Below are 27,918 nucleotides of genomic sequence, written 5' to 3'. Positions count from 1 at the left end.
TAAGCAATCCTGTGTAAAAATCCAGAACATTGTTTGGCAATATAGTGTTGTGTACATGTAAACGGACATTTTAAATTGTGATAGATTGTTAATCATACAAAAATTTCAACAGTGGAATAAGAAATGGGAGAAGGAGGACCATCAAAATCTAGGAAAAAAGATGGAGAGTCCCAGTGAAATTGAGTCTTGGTCAGTGAGGAAGTCGGCCATACTCAGCAAATTCTCAGCAACTTCGGTTAAAATGTCAATGGTTGGAAGTTTCATCACGGGTGGTGAAGAAGGTCAGTTTAATCATTTTATCTTTCTTTTGATTTATTCTGTTCATGAAGGAAAAATGTCTTTTGACACGATGTTTGATGATCATCCCCCCGTCAGAGGCACATGTCCACTACATTGGTCTGATAAGGATGACTACTGTTTTGCTTGGAAATATAAACATAATTAAGAATCCTGTCAGAAGCAATGAGTACAATATCATCCATATATTATATAGAGTATACATATTTGTATTTTTTTTATATATATATAAAATAATTTATACTTACTACGGTACTGAAAGAGTAGTTATTAACTTAGTAACAATGCAATGAACGCTTTTTCAACTGCTCGCAGCACAGTCAAGCAGTGTGGGCACTACCATTTTTGTTGTTGTGGGACAATTTCAGTGTTCAGCCACTTTCACTTTTAGTGTGAAGCGGAGGTATGTTCACTGATTGTAAGTATTGGAATGGTTTTTTCATCTTTCTTTTCCTTCTAGTGTTCGGTGAAGAAATGTAATTTGTTATTTTAGTCCTATAACATTTGCCCACTTAAAAAAAGGTATTTAAAATACAAGTCAATATATGATTTTTTTAATGAATGAGAAATTGCCTCATTGAATACTATGCAGTTTTGGTGGAAACTGCTGGAAGAATGATGCAGTTTTGTCACTCACTAATGTTTCAACTCTGGTCCTCAAAGGGTTAAAAAAACTATTTTAACTACACTATTTTTGAAGATAAATTCTTTTTTTTTAATTTTGTTTATTATCAAAATCATAAATAATATGTTTTTATGTATGACAGGACGATTGTTATCACAGGTGACAGCTGGCTGAATAAAACAAACAGTTTAGCCAACTTTAAAGCTAAAATACAGCATGTGTTTGTTTACAGATCTAGTTTATCTTGTGAACTATATAAAATAACTATCAGAAAGATAGCTGCATTATAATTGTGAATACAAAACAATACTAATATGTATATTTTTGTTTATTTTTAATAAAATCATTTTTAAGATCCATTGTTGTCAATCTATGGTTAAACTGTCAACATTCAATTTTTAGATTTACAGTTCTTACCCAACCGTCAAACAGGCAATTTTTTCATTCAATCTATATTTTTGGATTTAATATTCTATAAATGAATAAAAAATGTTTAAAGTGGACCGCTGTATAAGATTGGTTATGGAAAGAGTGAGGTATTATTTTATGAAAATAAATTATGATGAAAACTACATAGAAAACCTGTTCAATAAGTGCTTACAATGTGTATTATCTAACAACACAACATCCCATGCTTACTAAGAAAACTCCATATTTTACAACATTTTGAGTTAAAGAAGTTAGGTTATAAACAGGAGATCAAACCATCAAAAAACATTCAAACCCGTTTTGTAAGAAATTAAATGAGTCTGGGAGGTAACATGAACGTGAGTTCAATGTCCCTAAGTATACAGTTCACAAATGTTTGAAGTAAAGATTCAGATTTAATGGTTAAAAACCTCAACTAATGCATACGTTTATCTATCATCTGCATGCATACGTCGCCAATCATCTGAATTTATTTTTTGTTAATATGGCAGAAACAAACACTACAAAAAATCCCAGCGGATGAGAAGAAGGAATTGGAATCTGTGGAACCACATGAAACAGCATTAATGGAAACAATGACCAAAACGAGCATCGAAGAGGTTAAAGATACAATTAAAAACCTCAAATTCAAAAATTCAGCCGGTATTGATGAAATTTCTTCCAAAGTATTAAAATTTTGTGCTGACGAACTAGCCCCCCCCCCCATTGGTTGCCATATTCAACAAATCTTTTTAAAGAGGGTCAATTTCCCCTCAAAATTAAAAATTTCGAAAGTATTCCCTTAATTTAAAAGTGGGTGCAAACATGATGCAAACAACTACAGACCAATTTCACTGATTTCAACATTTTCAAAATTATGTGAAAGAATTGTTCTTCAAAGACTCCTGGACCATTGCGCTCAGCACAATCTCTTAAATGAAAACCAACATGGATTTTACAAAAGGGAAGTCAACTACAACGGCATTGATCAAACTAATTGAATCAGTGACAGACAGCATTGAAGAGGGAAAATTGACCACAGCTTTGTTTCTTGATTTAAGTAAGGCGTTTGATTGCCTCAGCCACAACATCATTCTGAAGAAATTGGAATTGCTTGGAATCAAAGGGACAGCAAATAATTGGTTTGAGAGCTACTTAAAGGGTCGTACCCAACTAGTAGAGATGTACCACTCATCAAATGGTATCACAAAGGCAGTCAGATCAAAAGTCCTTCCAGTGCTGAGAGGTGTGCCACAAGGTTCCGTATTAGGACCAGTGATTTTCATTCTCTTTACCAACGATCTACCCCAACACCTAGGAAACTACTGCACACCTCTAATGTATGCGGACGACCACTACCTTATTTCTGACCCAACGTTCAGCAGATGGCCTTGCGGTCTCATCTTATACAGCTCTCAACATGGCCATCCAATATTGCTATGGAAATGACCTTGTAGTAAATCCATCAAAGACTAACCAGATCGCTTTTGGAAGGAGAGCATCAGAAGTCCCAACCATTCCAGATGTCAGTATTGAAGATCATTTAAAATTCCTTGGAGTAACAGTGGATACCGAACTAAATTGGATTAATCACGTCGACAATCTTAGTAAAAAACTCAACACTGTCACTTTGTCATCAAACAAATTCTTTCTCTCAGTAGCCTTTAAACAGCAAAAATAACTTACTTTTTCCCTTTTTGAGTCTCACCTGCGCTATGGTCTTGCTGCCTGGTCTGGGGTGGAACTACTACTGCTTCAAATCTCCAACGGATACTTATCATACAAAAGAAATGTATTAGAACACTGGCGGGACTACAACCTCTGGAGAGCTGTAGAGAGGCATTCAAGTCTCTGAGGATTTCTCACTGTCATTTCGCTTTACATTCAAGAAGTAATAATGTACGCTGATGGGGAGAATCTTCCAAGGACCAATGATGTACACCACTACAACACCAGAAATGTACACATCTACAGCCTTCCTGTACATCGTCTGAGGCTTTATGAGCGAAAACCATCATATATGGGAATGAAGCTCCACAATCTCCTACCACCTCACCTGCTGTCCAAAAGAGGAAAGGACCTCAAGATAGCACTACATCAATGGCTTCTAGACCGGCCATTCTACACGCTGGAAGAGTATCTTCAAAAAAACCTTTTCCTGATGTTAATGTATTTAATGACACTGTTTATAATCTCAAAGATTGTAATAAAGATATTCTCATTCTCATTCTCATTCTCATTCTCTATCTGAAATGTGTCTCATAGAACAAAAACTTTACCCAAGTTGTATTTGTTGTGCAACAGTGTAGTTTTATGCAGCAGTGTTTATGAAGTACAGTGAAATGTTACAGTGGCGGTGAAGTCATACAGGTCGACGACCAAGACTAGACTGGAGCAGCTGGACGACTACGAGGAAGGGTCAGTGCGGGGAGTGTGGGGTCTGACGCCACAGCAGTACACGGGGCAGATAGAGCAGCTCAGTCAAGGGCTGGTGCAGGCATGGAATGAAGACCAAAGGGTGAAAGCACTCAAGATCGCCATACAGGTCAAAATCTGACTTTTAAATATTGTAGAGCACTGCAAATTTAAGTTTTATCCTAAAATTAAATTAAATTTACATGTATCTGAATTGAATATATAAATTTAACAAAAAGCATCTTATTTACAAAATCTAGTGCATTAGTTTATTTTTTTAACAAAATAAACATTTGTTGTGTCATGAATTTATGAAATTTCTCAAGAAACAGTTCCAGCAAAGTTTTAACTTGTTTATAGTTCCGTGTGTCTTTTAAAAGCAAATAACATTAATAATGCATTTATTATAAATAATGTTTGTAATGTTTAGGTCAGTCTCATAGAAATCTGCCCAATTACAGTAACCCTCATTACATTATTTCCTGTATATTTTTGGCAATTAGGATGTTCACATCCTAAATTTACCTCTGTTTGAAAATGTATTGACTGAGCGTTAACAATGACAGTCAAAGAGGGTTAGATACATTTAATTTCTGTCTCATTGTCCACCGAATATCTCAAAAATAAACAAAGCTTGAACTAAACTTGAAATTTTTTATGAAGCTTCATTTCTATATCCGCACCATCGAGTTCGATGATGGTGCATGTCACTCCATCTGTTTTGCAGAGCGTCAGTGAACGTTTTTATATTTGTCTTATGGATACACATGATAGCAATGAGAAAATCGCTAAATTAATTAATACATTGATAAAGGAGCTGAGTACAATCAGGTGATGTGTTAACAAGCTATATCAAATCATATGTAACCTTAGAACTATTCCTAAGATATATTTAGAAAGATATCATTTTAATACTTTAAATTTGGCATGAATACATTATGTACATGTACCTTACATTTTTACATAATTAGTGCATGGTTCATGTCCACCCATGGTATTTGGCTGTCATTGAAGTAGGCTGGTAACATTTCTGTCTTGTCTGCCAGGTGGATGTTAACAATTTCATTTTTGTGTGTTGTCTGCAGTACATATCAAGAATGAAATGAGCTATAGATATGAAATTTTGCATGTAACCACATCGAAGCCTGTTACACAACATGTGATGGAGCATACTCCTGCCTTGTACATACTACTAACTTATAGTTATGCAATATGACTCAGTCTCTGATCGTAGTGTGATAGCTGTAATCATTTCCAACTGATTCTAACTTTACTGTATGAATAGTAGTATGTCGTGAATAAGTTATTTAACCAGCCTCATTCAATAGAAATGTTCAAATTGCCAGCCATTTGCATTTGTCATAAATGTTTATTTATGTCGTGAATAAGTTATTTAACCAGCCTCATTCAATAGAAATGTTCAAATTGCCAGCCATTTGCATTTGTCATAAATGTTTATTTAGGATATTAGACAACGTAGACCAAAGACCTGATTTTTAATAATTATGAACAATATACAACTTATACAGTGTGTCCACAAAGTCATGTCAAACCTTTAATTGTTTATAGTTACTCTATTATTGATCGCAGGTCTATGAAACAGATATAAATTATAATACTTGTTCATGCAGTTTTGTTTTAGTTGGCTGAGTTACCCACTGCTCTCATCTGTGGCTAACATTTAAAAAAAAACAGCCATAATGAAACAGCCATAGTCTGTGAACATATAAAAGTTCAGTATATTCTGTGGCTAGTAATGTTTTATATTGTTATTTTAGTGCATCGTGAGTATTGTCTAGTGTTTCATGAAAATTCCTCTGATAGACCTAGCATTTATTGACGGGATAAGATGTTTAAGAGAACAGGCAGCGTATTGGACAAAACGCAGACATGTAGGCAATAAACAGGAGATCAAACCATTGTAAACATTCAAAACCGTTTTGTAAGAAATAAAAAAAAGTCTAGGCGGTAATGTGAATGTGTGTTCAATGTCCTTAAGTATACAGTTTGAAGAAAAGACTTAGATTTAATTGTTAAAAATCTCAACTATTGCAAGTTTTGAAGTCAGATGACAAATTAAAAAGGTGTAATTTTGCTGTGTGTATTGACCTTTAACTTTCTGAAAGTGTGCATCGTTGTAACGTTTGTACATTGAACACTTAAAGCAATAAATCAGAGCTGCGATTGAATCGGTTATCCCAGAAGTCCTAATCAAAATATGGTAGGAGATCAAAGTTCACTCGGACATCTGCAGGGCGATTCATAGTGGTCATGTTAAGCTCAGATAAACTGAGGTAAAACTGTTTAAAGTTACTTTAATCCTATGTTAATCTCATTCTTGTGCTGTATATCCTTTTGTAAATAAAGTTATTTAAAAGTGTGACATGACTTTGTGGATACACTGTATATTGTAGCAATTGAAGTTTTTTGTACCTTAAAGTTTCATGGAGGCAAACATTCAAAGTTTCAAAAGAGCATACATAGTTTTATCTCAGTATTATGTATTGTAGAGCAAAGCTGAAAGTTTTTTTTTAAATTATTGTGTCATTAATGACTCATATTCATATGTTTTTAAATATATCATAAGGTATGAATGTTGGCCATACAAATTTTCAGGAAGTACAAAAATACATTAATTTTAAAACTGTTTGCAACCAGTTTTGTATTTAAAATACACATAATGCAATATAAATAATACACATTTATAAATATACAATATTTGTATCTACATGATAATCCTCCCATAGAGGAAAAATAATGAGTCAACACTTATATGATTGTAATCGGTAGGCAATCAGAAAGATAAATGAAATGCTAATTAACATAGTTAAAACATCTTGATTTATCATTATAAATTAGCTGTGGACCTTCCTCTCCTCCTTTTCCTCTTAGTGATAAACTGATGGTTCCATGAATGTTGTAGTGCTCCAAACTTCTGGTGGATATCTCTGGCGTACAGTTCTACCCGAGCAAGTTTGTCCTCATCACAGACATCCTGGACACATTTGGTCAGTTGGTGTACGACAGGCTGGTAGTCAAATCAGATAACACAGTTCGGTGAGATCTCCCTCTTAAAAGTGACCAACAAACTAAGTAAAATAGTATGTAGTTCACCAATAATCCTTCCTTTGAAAGAGAATGTCTTTAAAACAGGTAGTAGGTTAGTTTTCACTGTGAAAACTTGAGTTGTTTTTTTTTCTTGTAGCAACCCAATGCAGCATTTTGATAAGTTTTTACATTAAATAAATATCTAGTGTTCTATTCTTAATTTTATCAATATTTATTGCATTTGTTAGTTAACCTTGCAACTGGCAAAACCCGATATCAACGTTTTGGTTGTATTCTAGATGGCAGCGTCCAATATCGGGTCTTTTACCGTGGCCTATGTTTTTGTTATTATGCGTTTAAAATATGCTCATTTTGGTCTACTTACTTGTAGACTTGAATTTATTGAAATATTATAGAATTTATAGAAACTTATATAGATAAGTAACACCAAGTTCGATGAGGGTACATAACACTCCATGAAATTGGACTTAGCATTAGTGAACATTTTTAGATTACTCTTATAGAAAACCATGATGGCAAGAAGGAAATCATGGAATACAATAAATTGTATACAAACAGCGTACAATGTATGTAATTGAAATTTTGTATAGCGAAGCCTCTTAGACAATTAGTGGTGTGTCTATAATAATGACACACCACCTTCCTACCTTGTTTCAAATGATTACTAGATGTACTAACTAAAGTAATATATTTAAGTTTTAAATCATCATGTATAACCGAGTTAATAAACATACACAGGTTAATAAAACAAATAATTAAATATCCATTATTGTTTTATGAAAATTATCAATGATTGGATCATAAAACAGTACTGTAAAATTAAAAAAGCAGTACTGAACATGAAAATTTTATAATGGAAGTAAAATGAGAGGAAATTGACTTTATTTTAAAGTTATGATTGAAGTAATAAAATTATTCATGTCGGTTTTAATACTTTTATAAAGAAAATGGTAGCTTAATGAAAAGACCCATATATTATTTATGACAACTTGTGTATCGTTTACTTTCATTAGGCTAAGATATTCTTAGTTAATGAAACTTAATGTTAATTATTGTTACAGCCTAGGTTCTAGGAGCGCGTCACTGCCTGAGAACTTCGGGCCGGAGATGGTACCAGAATCTGCCAAGGAGACTTGTCGTAACTGGTTCTACAAGATAGCTTCCATCAGGGAACTGGTACCTCGTTTGTATGTGGAGGCAGCCATCTTGAACTGTTACAGCTTCCTCAATAAGGGGTAAGCGATACATGTTGTCACAGTGATTATGAATATGTGATTGTCACAATCTTCCATTTTCTCTTTACATACTTGCGCTATGTGAGGAAATACTTGAAATGATAAAATATGGGAAGCTAGAACACAAGTAATATCTTGGCTTACATTTGTATTATTTACTACAGTGCTCCAAAAATATTGAAAGATTCAAACTATTTGTTTGGTTTATAACTTTACTCTTTACACATGACATAGCTATGTTGGGAAGGGTTAATCCAATGTGAATGTTGAGTTTAGTTCCAGTTCACTATCCCATTAATGCAGCATCTGAAATCTGATGCTGTCACAGACTTTCACTCCTGGAATTTGGGGTCATGTTCGTCTGAAGAAATCCAACAAAAATCTGTGACCTAGATCCCTCTACATTGATTACACGATATTTTGTGCTAGGTGTCTCTGATGTCGAAACGATGTAAAGATTTCATTTTGAGCTTCCTTGTTGCGGACCTTTTTTAAAATCTTTTCAGATGAACATGATTCCCAACTCCAGGAGTCAAATCTATGACAGCATCAGATTCCAGATGCTGCACTTAAATTGCACACAAATAAGTCAAATTAAGTTTGTTCTTTCAAAAAATACTGTGGGTTTTGTTAGGTCCCCAGTAAGAAAATCTTGTAGGTTTCAATATAGTAGAGGTGTTTTATGTTTGTGTTCCATATCCTTTTTAATATTTGTTAACTAATTAATTAACAGTATTCATTCACTTCCTGTTGAAATGTTGAAACATTAATATCCAATTTAATTCATTAATTTTGTACTCATTAGTAATGAATTTTCTTACTGTGAGATAAAATTTAGAAATAAATATTAGGAGACACCCCTTTCTGCTTACGGGCCAACCTCAGCTTTTTGTGTTCACCTTTTTTATCAGCATTGCAAAGTTCATTACCTAATATCTAAGTGATGGTAGACTATTTTATTTTGGTTTCATAACAATTGAGACAAGGAGATTATTCCAATGTATAATTTTATTGTAAGTTGTGGCTTATGTTTTTGACTAACATACAAGACTTAAATTGTTTTGGCAGTTGTAGACTCTTGGAGCAATTGGAAAATTCCTTAAATATTATTAAATGTTAATAAAAACACTACTTTTTCCTAATTGTTTATTTTTTGGATGAGGCCTTTCGAAACCAAAGGTTTCATCTTCAGGCAACTCCACAAAAAAAGTTATTTGGATAAAGAAGTGAACAAATGTTGATTAAATCATTTTTGGGGTTCTTCAGTTCTACACAAATTTTATTAAGGTGGTAAACACAATTTTTTACTTTATTTAGAAAAACTTAGCTGAAAAGTGGATGATCAATGCTGAGAAAGTAATAAGTAAAATACTAAAAAACTGTCACAATGAATGCAACATTCAATGTTATCATATTTTTTGTTGGCATTTACCAATCCAAAATTGGTTTCCAGCTAGTTGTATTAAAATGTTTATCTTTTACTAATATTTGTGAGTGTTAAGGTGTCTTTAAAGATTTTCTGTTGGCCTCAGAGAGCTGACACAGGCCCTAAAGAGGCTGACTTTGATGGTGAGAGGGATCGGGAACCCGCTGGTGGCTGTGTATGCACGATGCTATCTCTGCCGTGTCGCCATGAGTGTTTCCACACATTGACAGAACTCTGCTCAAGGAGAATTTCTACGATTGTTTGATCTGCTTCAAGCAGGTATGCAGAAAGTTGAGTCTCACAACAGTTGGCAATGTATCACAGTGTTTCAAGCTCTTTTGTATTTATTAGTAGTAAAGTAGGTCTACAAATCATTCAAATAGTGCGTACAAAATAAGTATAACCATCATATGGCATTTTCTTGTAAGTGGCTTAAAGAGTGAAAATGACATATACAGGTGTTCTGAAAAAAGGTGCCCATAAGTCAGGGCGTGATTCCTCACATCAAAATAAAAAAAAAAGTCTAATTAACATAGGTCCGAAAATGCTTAGTTACCAAGTTATACAGGGTGAAAGATTTCGTCTGAATTTCAGTTCCCCTGCTGCAACGAAGCCCTACGGGTATTTGTTGGCTGTTAATTAAGATGTACAATTTTAGCGTACTTTATGTAAAATGAACTGAAAAATTGAATAAAACCGTTTCCAGACCTGTAGCTACACAGTAATTTTTAAGATATGTGACAAAATACGCGAAACTTGGTCCCGAAAAAACAAGTTACATTTAGGTTTGAAGCAGATTTACTATGTTAAATGTACAATAAACACAAAATATTTTTTCACGGTACTTGTAGAAAATTTAATTTCAAAGAGAAAGATGTAAAATAAGTCTATAATAGACAAAACGCAAACTTTAAAAAATAATCCTTAATTACATACAAAACGCATGAAAAATAGACAAAAAAATCTGTTAAGCTCTCTACAAATGTAATATTGAAATTAAAACAGCCTGTTTTTATTAAAACAAATTAATGAGTTACTATTATTTTTTTATCAAGTAAATATTTTTAACAATCATACATTATCATACATAAAAAAGTTATCTGAATTATCATTCAACAAAAAAGTTACACTTGTCCTAAAAAAACTAACCACGTCACAGTAGATGTTCAAAATGTTTCCCCTCATTCAAAATACAAGCATCCAGCAGCCGTCTTCTCATAGACTGCCGAACTCTTTCGAAGATCCCAGGTGTCTCACGTATCCTTTGAATCCCGTTAACAATCCTTATTCGCAACTCTTCTATGGTATCCACAGGCGAGTCGTAGACAAGCGTCTTTAAATGTCCCCATAAGAAAAAGTCTAGAGGATTGAGGTCAGGTGACCTTGCAGGCCATGCTACTGGGGCTCCTCGACCAATCCATCTGTTTGGATATGCTTCATTTAAAAATTCTCTTACTTGTAATGTGTAATGAGCTGGAGCTCCCATCCTGCATGAACCACATGTTGTTTGCGTGTGTATAGTGGCACATCTTCGAGTAACTCATTCAGATTAGTCGTCAAGAAATGTAAATAATTTTCACCATTGAGCGTATCAGGTAAAAAACTAATAAAAATTGTAATCACCCAGAATAGCAGCCCATACTTTTATAGAAAACTGATATTGGTGACGGTTCTCTGAAATAGCACGTGGATTTTCAATTGCCCACATGTGAGTATTGTGGGTGGTTAAGAATAGCCATTCTTGAAAAATTTTGCTTCATCAGTAAAGATAATGTAATTTAAAAAATGTGGATTTCTGCACCTTTGGATAAGCCATTGGCATAGCTGAACACGAGGAAAGTAATCTCGAGGCAAAAGAGCCTGGACCCTTTGATAGTGATAAGAATGCAACTGCTGCTCGTGTAAAATCTTCCAGACAATTGAATTACTAACACCGAAATCCAAGGCTAGTTTCTCTAGTACTTCTTCCAGGATGATTCTCTATTTCGTCCAACACGCCCTCCTCCAATTTCATCTGTACACGTTGTACGTGGCCGTCCTGATCTACCAACTTTTCCAGATTTAAAGGTTCCCGTCTCGCTTAGCCTTCTATGAATGGAAGAAAACATTTTATGAGTCGGTAACTGTCCTATGAGGAAAATGTTCCTGATAGAGTCGTCTAGCCTGACGACTGTTGCAATGTGCAAGACCGTACATTAAATGCATGTCTGCCATTTCACCATTAGTGTACATAATATTCATATTACCTGCCATGATGAATAAGATATTTATTAGCTATCAAAAATTAACTTCAACGGCACTCGCACTAACTTGTATTAAAGTACAGATCAACACACGCCACTTAATGAGCAATGGAAAAAAATAGCTGCTTGTAATGTTTATTTAAATTATTAATAAACAATGTTACATTGTTAAAACATATGTTTTATAAATAGAAATTATTTTGTTTCTCAAATCAAATATTTTAATAAAACAGCTGTTTTAATTTCAATATTACATTTGTAGAGAGCTTAACAGATTTTGTCTATTTTTCATGCGTTTTGTATGTAATTAAGGATTATTTTTTTAAAGTTTGCGTTTGTCTATTATAGACTTATTTTACATCTTCTCTTTGAAATTAAATTTTCTACAAGTACCCCCGTGAAAAAATATTTTGTGTTTATTGTACATTTAACATAGTAAATCTGCTTCAAACCTAAATGTAACTTGTTTTTCGGGACCAAGTTCGCGTATTTCGTCAACATATCTTAAAAATTACTGTAGCTACAGGTCTCTGGAAAACGGTTTTATTCAATTTTTCAGTTCATTTTACATAAAGTACGCTAAATTGTACATCTTAATTAACAGCCAACAAATACCCGTAGGGCTTCGTTGCAGCAGGGGAACTGAAATTCAGACGAAATCTTTCACCCTGTATAACTTGGTAACTAAGCATTTTCGGACCTATGTTAATTAGACCTTTTTTTCTTATTTTGATGTGAGGAATCACGCCCTGACTTATGGGCAACCTTTTTTCAGAACACCCTGTATAAGGGTTCCCTCCCTTTAGGGGTCTATTTGATATTGTTCAAGTAATCTATTGATAAGTAATTGATTGATTGAAGATTAGTTCATATTTTATTAGTATTGTCATATACACATTGATAAAGCATTTTGATATGTGCATTAGGAGTAGAATATACTTTTCCTAATACATTATTTTATATGATTTTTTTTGGAAATGATTATGGATTAATTGAATCATTTGATTGATTGGTGTGGTGCCCTGAATCAGCCATTCAAATGAACACTTCTTTGTCTAAACATATGTTGTTGGAATGTTGTGTAGAAAGATGACATAAGTTATTAATAAAATCAATTTAATTTTTTTAATACAAATAGATGCTTAAACAGTTATATTTACTCAATAATGAATTTTTCTTCATTTAAGTTTAATAAATAATAAGTTTAAACAGTTAGTTAATTTGTTTGAAAAAAACCCTTACATCAGTCAATAAACGGATCCAATCACTTTGCTATAGATCTTGGGGTTCATTGCATTAATAATTGATAGCATTTTTTTGACATTGCAGATTTACTCATGGGGAACGACAGAGGAGTTGGCAGATGTGGACTTGGCCACATATGTGTCTGTGTATGCACCTGCTCTAGACTGGATCCTGCAGTCCTTGGCCCAGAATGCCCCGGATAGTCTGCTGAAGGAGATACTAGACAAGTACACAAAGGAAGCTGGGGACAGGTAATTTGGAGTTGGTCCTTTTTAATCAACATCAGAAAGAATTCATGTGAATTCCAGTGATATAGCACTGATTTGACCCAGCTAAGCACAACTCGACCGGTTTAGTAGGATATTTTTTGGATTTTATACTGCTTTAAATTTACCTATCAAAAGAAAAAAAATGTTTGCTGCTCACAGATTGTGCAAGTGTACCTTTAAAGTGGTCGTGCTCACTTATGCCTTGACGGATTCTGTTGAAACAAGTACCGTTAGAGTCATAATAAAATTGTCCAAATAGTTTGTGTCTAGTACATTTTTTATAACTATACTGGTTCTTTTGTTATTTGACTTAAAACATTTTCAAGACACCTGTTAGTTAATATTGAATAAAATAGCACTATTTTTTCTTCTTAACTATTCAAATCTATGTGCCAAATTTGGTTTCTTTAGCTTTACTTGTTTTAGAAATAACAATTTGTTAATAAAAAATTAAAAATAGCGGCTATAAGCCAAACAAAGTAGAAATTGGAAAAAAGTTATTCTTCATTTTTAGCTTAGAATCACACATAAAATCTGAAAACACATAGTCAGTCCAACCTTTTTGTTACACCCTGTATATACATACTAGGTTTTAAGTGTATTTATGATACAATACAGAACAATTATATTTTTACAACATAAAACTGGGTGTTTACTTTTAATCTTTTTTATTGTTGAAGAGAAGATCTTGGTAAGGGAGAGTAGCAAGTATTAGTCCCCCAAAGTTCATTATATTCAGAAGCTGTGCAGTTGGAGTGAGATACCTTTATTGTTAATTAATATACTGTGTTTTTTTTTTCAGAATGTTTCCGAATGTTTGATTGTAAACAGTAACCACAATTGTACTTTATAAAATAGCAAAAATATTTAAAGAATTATTATTTTTGTATTAGTGAATTGTTCAGTAAGTTTTGAAATAAAAAGGAAATTTCTATCATCAACTAAAAAGTCAAAAAAAATAAGGGTCCAAAACCGTGCCTTGTGAAACTCCAAATGTGATCAGACTGATAATCACTGAAGTCTAATCTATTCACCAATAATTCTTGACAGTATTTTAAAAGTTTCAAAGGGTATTTTGGTTCAACACTGAATTAATAAAGTGCAGCTTTGACAGGAGCAATGTAATCAAAGTATACAGTCATTTAATTTAATCTTTGACTGTTGCAGTGGCCTCGTACTTAACTCTATAATGTCTGCCTTCAAACCAGAGTTTATCGCTGCCCATGCTAGTTATTTCCTGGGACTCATGGCTGACTGCAATGTTAAAGGTATAACTGTTCACAAATTATCTGACTGTTTTTAATTTTCATTTTGCTATAAAAACTATCTCAAGTACATACAATTAAATAATATCTCTTCCTTTGTGTTATAGGTTTTTTTTCTTACCACCTACAAACCAAAATAAAACTAGATGAATAAGAAAATGTACTAGTTTCCTTAAAAACTGCTCTAGTAACTTTTTATTGGTGCTTAAATATAAAAGGACTTGTAGTATATTGATATCTCCAGTTCTGGGAAATATGGATTCATGGATGTGTTTGTCAGTAGCATTCCCAAAGCACCTGTTATACCGGACACTGGGCTTGTGTCTGTCTACGAGTGAGCCAACAAGTCCACAGGATGTGTGGACGCGTGTGTGGCGCTACTTGGGCTCTCTGGAGGACACACAGCAGTATGTAGCATGTGCGGAGGTGTGGCTGCCGTTTGTAGCACAGCACTTTACAGTAGGTGTACAACTATTACAGCAAATATTTTGTTATTTTTTTAGTCTAAGATTTAAGATTTGTTCTTTCTGCTCAAAAATGTGTGGGTTTAACACGTTGTGATGCATGTTTTGAATGCGGAATATGTTACAGAAATAAATAACCGTCATGCATTAATAATTTTGTTTTGTTTCCAAGTACTTTGTTTGATTGCCAAAAAACAATAATTTAAAATAAAATTTTGAGGATTGTAAAATAATTTACCTTCCTACTATTCTGGCTGCCCTAAAGTCAGCACATGACTCGTCACCCTCAACTTTGACTAGTCGATATTGAAGTGAAGGAGACTTTTCCAGTGTATGTCAGGACAAGAAAACGACCAGCTGCTCCTACAATGGTTTTACTGAAATCTCTTGTATCGACCTTCTCCAAAATTTACGAGAAAGTTGTTTTAAACAGACTTTTGAACCACTGCACAGAACATAACCTACTCAGCGATTCTTAACATGGTTTCACCAAAGGAAAATTTACTACAACAGCAATAGTCCAAATGGTAGAGTCTTTGGTTGATGGCTTGGAGGAAGGAAACCTGACGACTGCAATCTGTCTTGACTTTAGTAAGGCATTCGACTGCCTGGATCACCAGCTAATAATTAAAAAACTAGAAACATTGGGACTATCAGGCATAGTTAAAGAATGGTTTATAAGCTACCTGAAAGGCGGCACTCAATTGGTAGAACTAAGACATACAGAAAATGGGACTGTCAAAACAGCAAGATCCAGCCTGCAGCCTGTAAACCGAGGTGTTCCTCAAGGATCAGTAATGGGCCCGGTACTCTTCATTCTCTTCACAACTGATCTCCCCCAACAACTCGGAAATACTTGTAATACTATAATGTACGCTGACGATACCACCCTGGTATTTAAAGAACCAAAACCAGAAAGTCTAGAAGTAGCTTCCTATGTAACCTTGAACATGGCTTACCAATACTGCCACAATAATGACCTTGCAGTTAACACAGCTAATACCACTCAAATAGCTTTTGGAAGAAAAGCTGACAAAGTCCCAAACCTACCAGATGTAAACAAACAAGATGAAGCTAAATTCTTGGGCATAACTCTGGACAAGAACCTCTCTTGGACGCCTCAAGTGGATAATTTATGCACAAAGCTTAGCTCCAGCCTCTATGCGATGAAACGGATAAAGGATACAACAGATGAGAGAACAATTAGGGTGGCATACTTTGCGCTTTTCGAGTCACACATAAGATACAGACTGTTAGCCTGGGGTGGAACTTCAACCACTAACATGCAAAAGGTTCTCAAGAAACAGAAAAAAGCAATCAGAATTATCGCGGGACTGCAAAGACTCGACAGCTGCAGAGAAGCTTTTAAATCACTTGGACTTCTTACTGTTGTCTCTCTCTACATCGAGGAAGCTGTGATACATGCAATAGCAAAAACCCCTACTAGAAGAGGCGAAGTTCACCAATATAACCTAAGAAACAGCACCCAGTACAATCTTCTAGCACACCGAACGACTCAGTTTGAGAAGAAACCGTCATACATGGGAACCAAACTTCACAACCTCCTACCTCCAGATCTGAGAAGCAAGAATGAAAGAGAGCTACCACCTGCATTACACAAATGGCTTATCGAACGTCCACTTTATTCGATGGAAGAATTTTATCAACAGATTTTTGACTTTTAATGTATTTAAAAGTTATTTTCTTGTTACTGTTATTATTGTAATTTGACTTAACACGTTAGATGCCAAGCCTAAATATTCTGTTTTAGCGTTAGAGTGCCAAAATTATCCGTGGCTAAAACTAGGAACTATTCATGTTTTTTCTGTTAGTTGAGTCACTTACCATTGTGATTTGATAATTTTTTTGTATATATAACGTTTTTACATCGTCGGTCATTCCTGGCCGACACGATCAATTACAGTTACATAGTACACTATAAAATATATGCGTCGGTCGTACATGACCGACACAATATTAGGTGTGGGTATTACGTTTTTGTAGTTGGTAGTGCAGAATAGCTCACTGGATTGTACTGCAGCTGTAGTCAGCTGTGTAATATATCATCACTCTCGGACGACACCTCACTGTACTTTCGCGCGCCTTTTCCTCATCAACCTGCTATTGTTTTTTGAAGCTTTAGCCTAGAAAGTGGAAGTGCGTTTCGTTAAAATGGGGCGATCCTTTGCGACAATCGGAAATTGACAGAATAATTGACCTTCCCTCATCTCAAGGTGATTTATTTGCGGGATTAAGTGAAGATGAAAGTGTTGAGGACATGGACATAGTGTGGTTGACGACACGGATTCAGACCCTGACTTTCAACCAAGTGATGGCTCGGACGAAGCTGCTGAAATGAAAATGAGTTTATGGTTGCAAACGAAGACACAGACGCCCGATGTTGATAATACCATAACGACAGTTAACAAGTACTCCTGACGAAGGTGAGACAATTGGCATAGTTTTGAAGGTAAACAGCAGATCTTTGAGTTTAACTCTAATTAACTTTCAAATTACCATAATGATTCCAAAAACCGGATCGACTTCTTTGAACAGTGTCTTTAATGCCGATGTCATTGATCTAATGGTCACATCAAATCGAAAATCGGAATGCTCACGATGTAATTTCTAAATTACGATTGAGCCCTAAGTAAGTAGGCTTAAAGATTGGCGAGACACCAATCCAGAAGAATGAAAAAGTTTATAGGCCTACTTTTGTACATGGCCTAGTAACACTTCCCCGAATAAGTGATTATTGGTCCACAAATGCTTTATACAGCTTCTCAGGTGCCTCAAAAGTAATGAGCCGAAATAGATTCCAATTAATTTTACGCTTTTGGCACTTCAATGATAACAACAATCTGCAAAGAGATGGGCGTATCGGCAAAATAAAACCCTTGCTTTCTATTATAAATGGTATGTTTTTTAACCTAAAAGAAGCCGAACAAGACCTTGTCATCGATGAGACAATGATACCATTCCGTGGTAGGTTACTTTTCCGCCAGTACATACCTGGCAAAGCTCATAAGTACGGTATTAAAATATTTAAACTTTGTGACAAAACTGGCTATACTTTATGGTATAAAAGTTATATGGGGAAAGGTTACCGTTGCTGCAACAGACAACTCAGTAGCTACCTCTGTAGTAATGGAGCTCATGGCAAACCATTTGAACAGTGGCCACAACCTATATGTTGACAATTATTAATAACCTCTGTTCAACTAGCAAACTCTTTGTTATCGAGACAAACTCATCTTTGTGGAACCTTAAGACGAAACCGAAAGGGCATTCCAAAAGACTTGACAAAAGAAAAAATCCAGAAAGGAGAAATGATTTGTTTAGAAAATGATGAAGGGGTCCTTATAACTAAGTGGCAGGATAAACGAGAAGTTTTAATGTTGTCAACTGTGCACAAACCGGAATATGTAGAAATTCCATCCAAAAAAACCCCAGACAAGCCGTCTGTACTAAAGCCACTTGTTGTCACAGCCTACAATAAGGCTAAAGTAGGCATAGATCTTTCTGATCAGATGTCTTCATACAGCACCGCTGTGAGAAAGACTATGAGATGGTACCACAAAGTAGGTGAAGAACTCGTTCTTGGTACTTCTGTGGTTAACAGCTGGTTGGCATACAATACATTTTTGAAAACAAAAAAAACCTCCCAATGCTAAAAAGAAGCACTTAATTTCGATTACAAAATTCAAAGAACAGCTAGCTTGCTCCTTAATGTGTTTGCAGGAAACGCCACGCATTCCTGAAGTATCAAGGACTGGGCATCACTATCTAACATCATCTGCTATGGTTGAGAAGAAGGTGCAAAAAAACACAGAGTTAGGAAAGTTTGCAAAATGTGTTATCAAAAAACTGTCCGAACAGAGAGGCCGCAGTGTAGCAAGAAATATGACAAAAGTCACTACATTTTGTAGCGTGTGGTCCTGACAAACCATTTTTATGTGAAACATGTTTCAAGGACATTCACAAATGAAAAATTTACTATGTAATACAGAAATGACATTAAAATTAGATCATTCATTTGTGGTAAGTTAACAAAAACCTTATGTCACAAAGTGTTAATTATATTTGTAATTTAGGTATAAGGAAGCCAACTTTACAAGAAGCTATAAGAAAGCTTGTAGTAATGTTCTGAATTATGTATGAATATTTTATTCCTGACAGTATAATTCTAAATAATACTGTACATTATGATATTCATGTAAGTAACCTTCTCGGTTACAGATTAATAATTAATTAAACACTTTTTGTGTGGTTAATAATAAAACGTATATTTTATTACAGCATAATACGTATATTATTTTACAAACAACATCTTTAAATCTTAAAAAACAAGAAAAGCACCATACAAATTGCTGCTGATTTCCTTTAAATTTTATAATGCAACACAGGGTAATAGTATTTGCCTATAATCACTACTATTTTTACAATAAAATAACAAAAATTATGTTTCACCAAATTACAAAAACATCTGTCGGTCATCTTTGGCCGACGAGATGCTAAAGAAATACTCTATCTTTCGAGCCATATAACAGCACTTTTATTGTAGCGTATCTGAACTGAAACAGTGTTCTGTAAATAGCCAATGTCATTCTAGGTCACGTAGTTTTGATAATTTCCGCTAGAGTGTAGTGCATTATACAGGACGGGCATAATGGTTTGTCTGTTGCGTAGCAACGCTGTCGGTCAGGTATGGCCGACAGTTATCTGTACAAACATCATAGGCGTCGGTCAACTCTGACCGACTTGGCATTTAAAGTGTTAAATACTATTCTCAAAGAATATGTAAATTAAAGAATTTTGATTGATTGATTGATTGAAAGTAAGATGCAGCACCTTTTGGTAGCGATCAGTGTAAGATATACTTCAATTGTACTTACATCATCAAAGGAAAAGGCACAGATTGTCATTTTATTTCACTGTAACGTTTTGTATCCTTACACAACTGAATCATTCTTCTGATCCCCAATATCTAGATATTTAAATTAGTAATATGCCACTCCTAGTGATGTGAGCTGGGAATATTCCCAGTGGGAAGGGAATTTATAAATGGAAATATTTCCAGAGAACTTCCCAAAGGCTTTATGAGTTCCCAAAACAAGGGAATTTATGGAATAACTCATTTAAATGGGGTTTATTTTGTCTTAAAACAGTGTTTAAACCTTAATAGGTTCTAAATGATCAATAATGAAGCCAAATTTAAAAAGATTAGTATATGCCATGGCAAAAATTTTATTATGGAAGAAACTGAAAATGAGTTTAGTTATGATGCGATTGAACATGAAGATGATGAAAACTAATTATTAGCACATAACAACTAGTCTACACCCATTTTACTCAATTTAATAATAGCCAATAAAGTGTTAATACAAACATATTTGACTTTTTATTGGAAGACTTGGTCTGAACATCTGAACAAATAGTGAAGATATAAAATCTAATGTAAATAATAAAAATTATTAAAAATGCAAATATTTAAATCTACACTTTAATTTATAAGTCAAAATGACCTGTTAGTAATTTTGAAGTATTTTGCACGGTTTTATAACAAATATGTAAGAATTTGTAATAGGTTTAAAAATTTGATCATATCCTTTGATACTAGAAAACATGGTTGGTAGTGATCGACCAAGCAATCATGTGGTATTCAATAACATTTAAAGGTAAACACAATTATCACAATTTTGAAATGTATTTGAAGGAATTAATACTTGTATGTTTTTTTTATTTTTGAATATAACTCTTTCAGAATTGATTTATATGTTCATATTAATATATTAAATATAAGAAGTTAAAAACAAATATATTGGGGTGCCCTCTGACCTATGCTTTTAGAGGAAATAATAAGTTCCTGGAAACTTATGAATTTTGGGAATATTCATAATGTTCCCGGGAATTATCCCCCAAGTATAAATTCCTGGAAATGTTTCATCACTAGCCACTCCTGGATATGTCGGATGTCCCAGTTTAGGTTCTTCTGCAGTTATAAATCAACCAGAAGCTAATACTCATTAAGTTATTTTTTCAACTGAATTGTAGTTGTATTTGTTATTTGTTTACAATCAATTGTGCACCTTATGAGGCAATGGGACCACCACTTCATCTGGATAGCATTTTTTGTAGTATAGGTGTCTCTGATGTTGAAACAATGTAAATAGTTTGTTTTGAGCTTCTTTGTAACCGACGGTTATGGATCTCTTCAGACAGATGTTGAGTCCAGATTCCAGGAGTCAAGTTTGTCACAGCGTTAAACTTAAGACGCTGCACTAAGTGGAAGGTGAAATAGAGCTGAACTTAACAATCGTATGTCACTTTAACCAGCTACGTCTACATTAACATCAGGGTTTACTTTTGCTGAAGTTGGCTATTTGAATCTGAGAACCATTCTAAGAATTTGTTATTGCACGTAACTGTGACATTCACGTTGTAACATACTATAGAATAATGTAAGTCTTTAAACAAAGTAACTATTTCTCCATTCAAATTTATTGACACAATTTACAGAGCAGAGAAGTCGATGTGTTCCTACAGGACATCATCCAGCATCTGACACCAGAGAGGAAGTACGAACAGTTCTACCCCCAGTTGCAGACCATGGCTGGCAAACTCCTCAGTCTCACCCCGGATCTGGGATCACTCTTTGTTATGGTATTTTCTGGTTTACATGGCAACATAGTTATTTTCGTAGCACTTTCAGTTCTGGATTATTCAAACTTGTGTGAGATCACAAGTTAATCTAAACCATACTTTATATAAATAATGGTACATGTCATTGTAACCAGTGATATAATTTAAGAACAAATTAGTTATTTTAATCGGACAAGTTTAATTATTTTTTCAATTTAATTGTACTTAGCATATTAATTATGAGTTATACAAGGTATTTTTTAAGTAAGTATAATACATAACTATATATATATATATATATATATATATATATATATATATATATATATATATATATATATATATATATATATATCAAGTAAACATTTTATAACAATTTATTTTTATATGAAAGACCATACTTTTATGTACTTTTCTACATAATTTCTATCTATATTACACATTTAACATCTAAAAACAACCTTCTGTATACTGTCATCATAGAAGGTTACCACATGATTTAATAGGGACTGCAACATGATCATTTTGACGCTTTTGTCGTTGTGGTGGCACTAATCTTCAAGATGCTGCTTCTGATGAAAAAACAAGTGATAATTTGTTGCAATAACAATTTAGGTCACTGTGTGTTAAATTGGGGTTGTTTGGGGAATTGTCAAATTGTTGCGTGAAACGATGCTTCTAGGAGTCGAACGAAGATTCCCTCCCTATAGAGGGTTATTTGATATGGTTCAAGTAATCTATTGATAATGAATTTATAAATTATTGATATTGATGTTCCTAGCAAAATGCTATGATGAGATCTTGATTTCGTTTTGCCGCATATGGACGGACATTGCCACACAGAAAAACACGTTTCTTGATAAAATGTAATAGACAACCCTTCTTATAACTTGAGAAAATTTTTCCGATAATGAATAAATTGTGAAATGTTTGTTCATTTTCACTTCACTCTCTGTTTGAAATTGTTGGTGATCATTGAGGGCCGTCCACTCCGCTTCTTATTATGAACATTCCTTTGTTCATCTTTTAAAGTTCCTACCATTTGAATGCCGCTTCATCACTCATAATGTTTTTTCCATATACTTAACAATTTTGGCAATGGATATCAAATGCTTTCACACCTTAAGCAGCAAGAAAAAAAATAACAGCACGTACTTCACAGTCGGTTGGATTCTCAATTGACGGGGGCATTTTAAATATGCATTAACAGATATAAAAACCATTTATTTTTGCCATAAGTCTGTGGCATGCGTACATTTGTAGGTAGACAGTGTGCAAGTATGAGACTCCAACCGCAGCACTACGGAGGAATTTCAAAACGGTACTTATGTTAAAAACACATCTTTAGACATTTTTCATTATTAGCAAAAATAATAATACAATTATTGTATCATTACAGCAATACATTGTGTTTTATAGAGTGTCATTCGGTAATTGCGTAGGCATATTGGTATAAACAGTTTTTGACAATGGGACAGGATAAAACAGAAATAATTTTCTTCTTAAAATTCAAGAATAAAAATGTCAATTTCTTCTTGTTTTATTCCTTATAACTTTTTTTAAAAAGTTTGTATATTGTATGTCTTATGCATTCCCGTATTTAATACTTTGACTTTTTCTTAATTGTTTGGTTCTTAACAGCTATCCAATATAAGGAAATAAGTTCACTATTTTATATGGCAAGATATGCTGTTTAGTGATGTTTTTGTGTGCAGGACAAGTTCATGCCATTCCTGGACATGATCCGCAACGACAGTGTGAAGGTGGCGGTGTGCAAGAACATCATGGGAGAGTTCGCCAGCAAAATGGGGCCCATCAATGACCCTGTGGTCACTGACGCGTTGGTGTCCATCTGCCAAGTGATGCATGACTCCGTCAAGTGAGTTGTGGTTACGCTTCTGTTGAGTAGATGTAATAATGATGTATGACGATTTCTACTCATAGTATGTTTAGGATCTTTTATGATAACTCTTATTATTTTTTCCCTCTCTCCTCCAATAATGTTATGTTGGGTATTCCATCTTTGTTGAATTAAAAAAAAAACACACATCACTAAATAAATTGTGCCAACATAGTAGCACAAAATTTCTCTCAACATGAGAAATTGTATCTTTTTCATTCCACACTACCAAAATATTCTATAAGGATTAGGTTTGGACATTTTTGCGTTCTTTAGAATTTTAACAGAAATTGAAATTTAGTCTATTACTTAACATTTGAACAAATATTTTTATAGAATTGGTGTCATCTGTTTGTACATAATTAATTATAAATAATGAAGATGTAATACAACATTTTCAGAAATATCATAAAAATTTCTTTTTTGGATAAAGCATGTAAAATTGAAGTTAACGAATGTTGATGTATCTGAGCTTAGGTGTTAAATGTGGTGAAAACCAGTCTATTGGGTTGATTATGGTCTTTTTTTACATACATACGAGTAAATATTTATGACCAGACAATTTCCAAAAACCATTTTTACCAAGAAATTCTCATTACAATCCAAATTTTAATGTTTCTCTCTGTTGTATATGGAAAAAACTAATAATAACTGAAAATATTTAAAATCTCAATTTATTACTAGATTGTTGTGTAACAGATTTCAATTTTTTAGACAAAAGTACTGTGAAAATTGCTTTAGGATTGACACTGACTTTGTCTGTCACCGCTATAGTGTTTCCAATTAAACAACACACAGCCCATGGTTTTATCTCGCACCAAAAGTCTGACAGACATATTTTCAGTGATACACGAATATTAAGTGCAACAAAATAATGCTAAATGCAACTATTTGAATTTAGTTAAATACTTCATTATGATGTTTTAAAATGTTTTACCACAGCTAAAGGTATTTTTGAATTTTTGCAGAACGCTCAGTGCAAATGTTAATTGGCAGTATGCAATTTAACATTCTCCAAAATCTGTTATCGTTGTACTTTATGTATTAAAAAATGTAGATAATAAACAAATTATTATAGTTTTGTTTTAATTTATGATTTTATCTCTATTCTTGTTCATGCAACACCGCATGTATCGTGCAATACCTAGGATTCTATAAAGATACATGTAAGTCGAGACCAGCTCTCAAAATATGTGACACATTTTAGTGTTTAAAAAAAATGTATTTAGTATTTTCTTCAAATTCTTTTTTTGTTGTATTTGTTCAGAAGAGGTTTTAATATCAATACTGTATCTAATTATTGTATTAGGTCACTCGATACATTAAGGAAAACATCCTGACCACTACTACCTTTGTTAAATAACCATAAATGAACTTTAATAAAAGTTGTCCAATTTACACAACTGTACTATGATGTTGGTAGTGCTCTGACCGTAGAGGACGAGAAGAGGCAGATCAGTCAGCTGATTGCTCAGCTTGTGTTGAAAGTTGATCATGGAAGGGACTTTGAACAGCAGCTGACGTTTTACGTTGACATGCGGGCAGCCTTCAGCAACCTGGACTATGTTCATGCCATCTTGGTCCAGGTAGAATTGTTTGTTTTCAACGTCTACCCTTATGTCTAGTTTCATATAAAGTGTGTAGTTTTAAAAACAACATGATACATTTGTAAAAATGTAGCATAGATTGATTCGGAATTAACAATGGAAGAAAAACAATGCAATTTATTGTGGTACAAACAATTTTGTGACTACTAAAGTAGTAAATATTGATCAGTTTTATAAATTAAGCTCCTTATTGGTTTGTGCTGAATGAACATTTGCATGACAAACTAAAACACTACTTGTAGCAAATCAGCCAGACATTCTATAGTTGGTTTCCAGTCCTGATTTTTTTGATGAACCAGTGGAACTGAAACATGATTTTAGAAACCAAACTATTTCATATTATTGGGGATAAATCTTTGAAATATTTCCCTAATTTGTCTCATATGAGTTTTATAAAATAAAAAAAAAATACTTTGATCACAATATAATAATAAGCTATCCATGGTATCTGTGACACTCACTGATTACGGTTTTCAGTGTGTAAACCGCCTAGCAATGGAGACTGGCCGTGTGGTGAAGGGTCACCACACGCGAAAGACAGCAGGATTTGTCCGAGCATGCACAGCGTACTGCTACATCACGATCCCATCCATACAGTCTGTTACCACGCGGCTACAACTGTATCTGCTTACCGCACAGGTAGCGCTCTCCAACCAGTGTCTCGGCCAAGGTTAGTCGTACTACTATTACGATGAACTTATTTATGTTTTAGGAATGAGTGAACAGAGTCGTCATTTTTAACCTATTACACTGTCAGTGATAGCAAGGAAGAGCAGATTGATGTTACAGACATTGAACACTGCTTGAGTGTAGCAATAATAAATTAGTGATACCACTGTAAATTGATTTAGGTAGAATTTTGTGAAATTCTGTTTTTTCAATCCACTGAAACTAATTTTCAGTTCAATAAAAATAAACAAAACAAAACTGAAATATGAATGTGTCATGCAGTTCTTGTGAAATGCACTTTAGTAAACTAAAGAGTTGAAGTTTCACTTGTTCATTCAAAGAATATCCGTTTATTCAGGCATCAAAATATTTAGTTATTACGAGAATTACAAATTGGAATTAAATTGCAATAATGAGAAGGATAATACAAATTTAGTGAGATTAACCCTTTCAGTCTCAAAGTTTGAAATTTTAGATGGGTTGGTAATAATACATTGGCCAACATGATAATATTGAGAGTCAATCAGCCAATACAGATCAGTCAGACAATGTAGTTCTGCTCCAAACCACTGAGCTGGTTTGGAGCATTTTTTGGCATTGCTAACAAGATAGGCATATCAAATCAAATCATTTATTGTCAAGATGTAATGTACATACATATAACAACGTCAAATATTAGGCTAAAATAGTCTATTCTAAATTTTTTCTTAATACAGTATAAAAATCATTGACACTGTACAGGCAAGATTTGAGTAACAATTTTTTTACACAGTTCTTAAATTTAGTTCTACTTAATTCTTTTATATCTAAAGGCAATGCATTGTACAGCTTAATTCCTTGATACTTAAAACTGGATTGGGTGCTTGAAAAATTACATTTTGTTAATACTAGGTTATTTCTATTACGTGTATAGTAACTATGGATATTACTATGGTTAGAGAGGTAGTTAAAATTATCTTTTACATACAGGAGCACATATAATATATAAATAGAAGGCAGTGTTAAAATATTAAGTTTTATAAAAAAGAGGTTTACAGTGTTCGCGGTTTCCTACATTACATAGCAGCCTTACAGCTCTTTTTTGTAGAATAAATAGCTTGCTTGCAGCTTGTGAGTAACCCCACAAAACAATCCCATAGGTTAGACAACTGTGGACATAAGCATAGTATATCTGCAGCTGAAGTTCTGAGGAAATAACACCCTTTAGAGATCTAATTAAGAAAATGCCCCGAGCAATCTTTGAAGCAGCATAATCAATGTGAGTTTGCCATTTAAGATTAGACTGGATGTGTACGCCAAGAAACTTGAGACTGAAATCATTTTCATTGGGCCTATGAGCTAGTGTTATTTGTAAATCCTGGATTTTTTTATTATTAACACATAACTTGTTAGCTGCACACCAATCGTTTATAATCGAAGTCTCAGAACCAACGATACTTTTACATTCAACGTCTGATTTAGAGCTGACTGTAAGCCCCAGGTCATCAGCAAATAAATAAGTGCTTACACCGCTCTCGCCCAGATTAGAAGGCAAGTCATTTATATATGCAATAAATAGAGTTGGACCTAAAATGGAGCCTTGTGGAACTCCATAATTAACAGGGCGAGTTTCAGAAATAGAACCATTTAAGTAAACATATTGACTCCTATTGGAGAGATATGACTTGAAAAAATTTACAGCAAGTTGACTGAAACCATAGTAGCTCAACTTACTTATTAGGATCCTATGATCGACCGTGTCAAAGGCCTTGGAAAGGTCATAAGATCTAAAATTAACAGCATTTTTCAGTTCCAAACCCTCAAAACAGTCATTTACAAAAGACTGAACTGCATCAGTAGTGCTCCGTTTAGCCCGAAACCCAAACTGACAGTTACTAATTAACCCATTAGTTTCCAGATAATAAACTACCTGCTTGTGAAGTAGGCGTTCCAAAACCTTTGACACAACTGGAATTATCGAAATCGGTCTATAGTTACAGATTTGATCTTTAGGCCCCTTCTTATGTACAGGAATAATTTTATTAACTTTCAATACATCAGGAAAAATGCCAGACTTAATACATTCATTAAATAGGTAAGTTAATACTTCACAAATATAGGCAGCACATAATTTCAAGATTGGAGCATTTACACCAAAAC

The 27,918-nt window shown here is 33.9% G+C and overlaps 1 protein-coding gene across 1 annotated transcript in view; it reads left to right on the top strand.

Annotated features, from left to right (window-relative positions):
* LOC124367599 (VPS35 endosomal protein-sorting factor-like) overlaps positions 1 to 27,918 on the top strand; it is a 61,546-nt gene that overhangs the window by 17,729 nt on the left and 15,899 nt on the right. Inside the window, 13 exon segments of the mRNA XM_046824558.1 lie at positions 113 to 281; positions 3,682 to 3,875; positions 6,669 to 6,802; positions 7,876 to 8,049; positions 9,582 to 9,696; positions 9,698 to 9,754; positions 13,048 to 13,214; positions 14,400 to 14,500; positions 14,781 to 14,956; positions 21,481 to 21,624; positions 23,319 to 23,482; positions 24,927 to 25,089; positions 25,588 to 25,780. Of these exon segments, the coding sequence (XP_046680514.1) occupies positions 113 to 281; positions 3,682 to 3,875; positions 6,669 to 6,802; positions 7,876 to 8,049; positions 9,582 to 9,696; positions 9,698 to 9,754; positions 13,048 to 13,214; positions 14,400 to 14,500; positions 14,781 to 14,956; positions 21,481 to 21,624; positions 23,319 to 23,482; positions 24,927 to 25,089; positions 25,588 to 25,780 (1,951 nt within the window).

Source organism: Homalodisca vitripennis, chromosome 8 (assembly GCF_021130785.1).
Source record: "Homalodisca vitripennis isolate AUS2020 chromosome 8, UT_GWSS_2.1, whole genome shotgun sequence".
Taxonomy (NCBI): domain Eukaryota; kingdom Metazoa; phylum Arthropoda; class Insecta; order Hemiptera; family Cicadellidae; genus Homalodisca; species Homalodisca vitripennis.
Note: the sequence above shows the minus strand (reverse complement) of the source record. Positions and strands in the feature narration are given on the sequence as shown.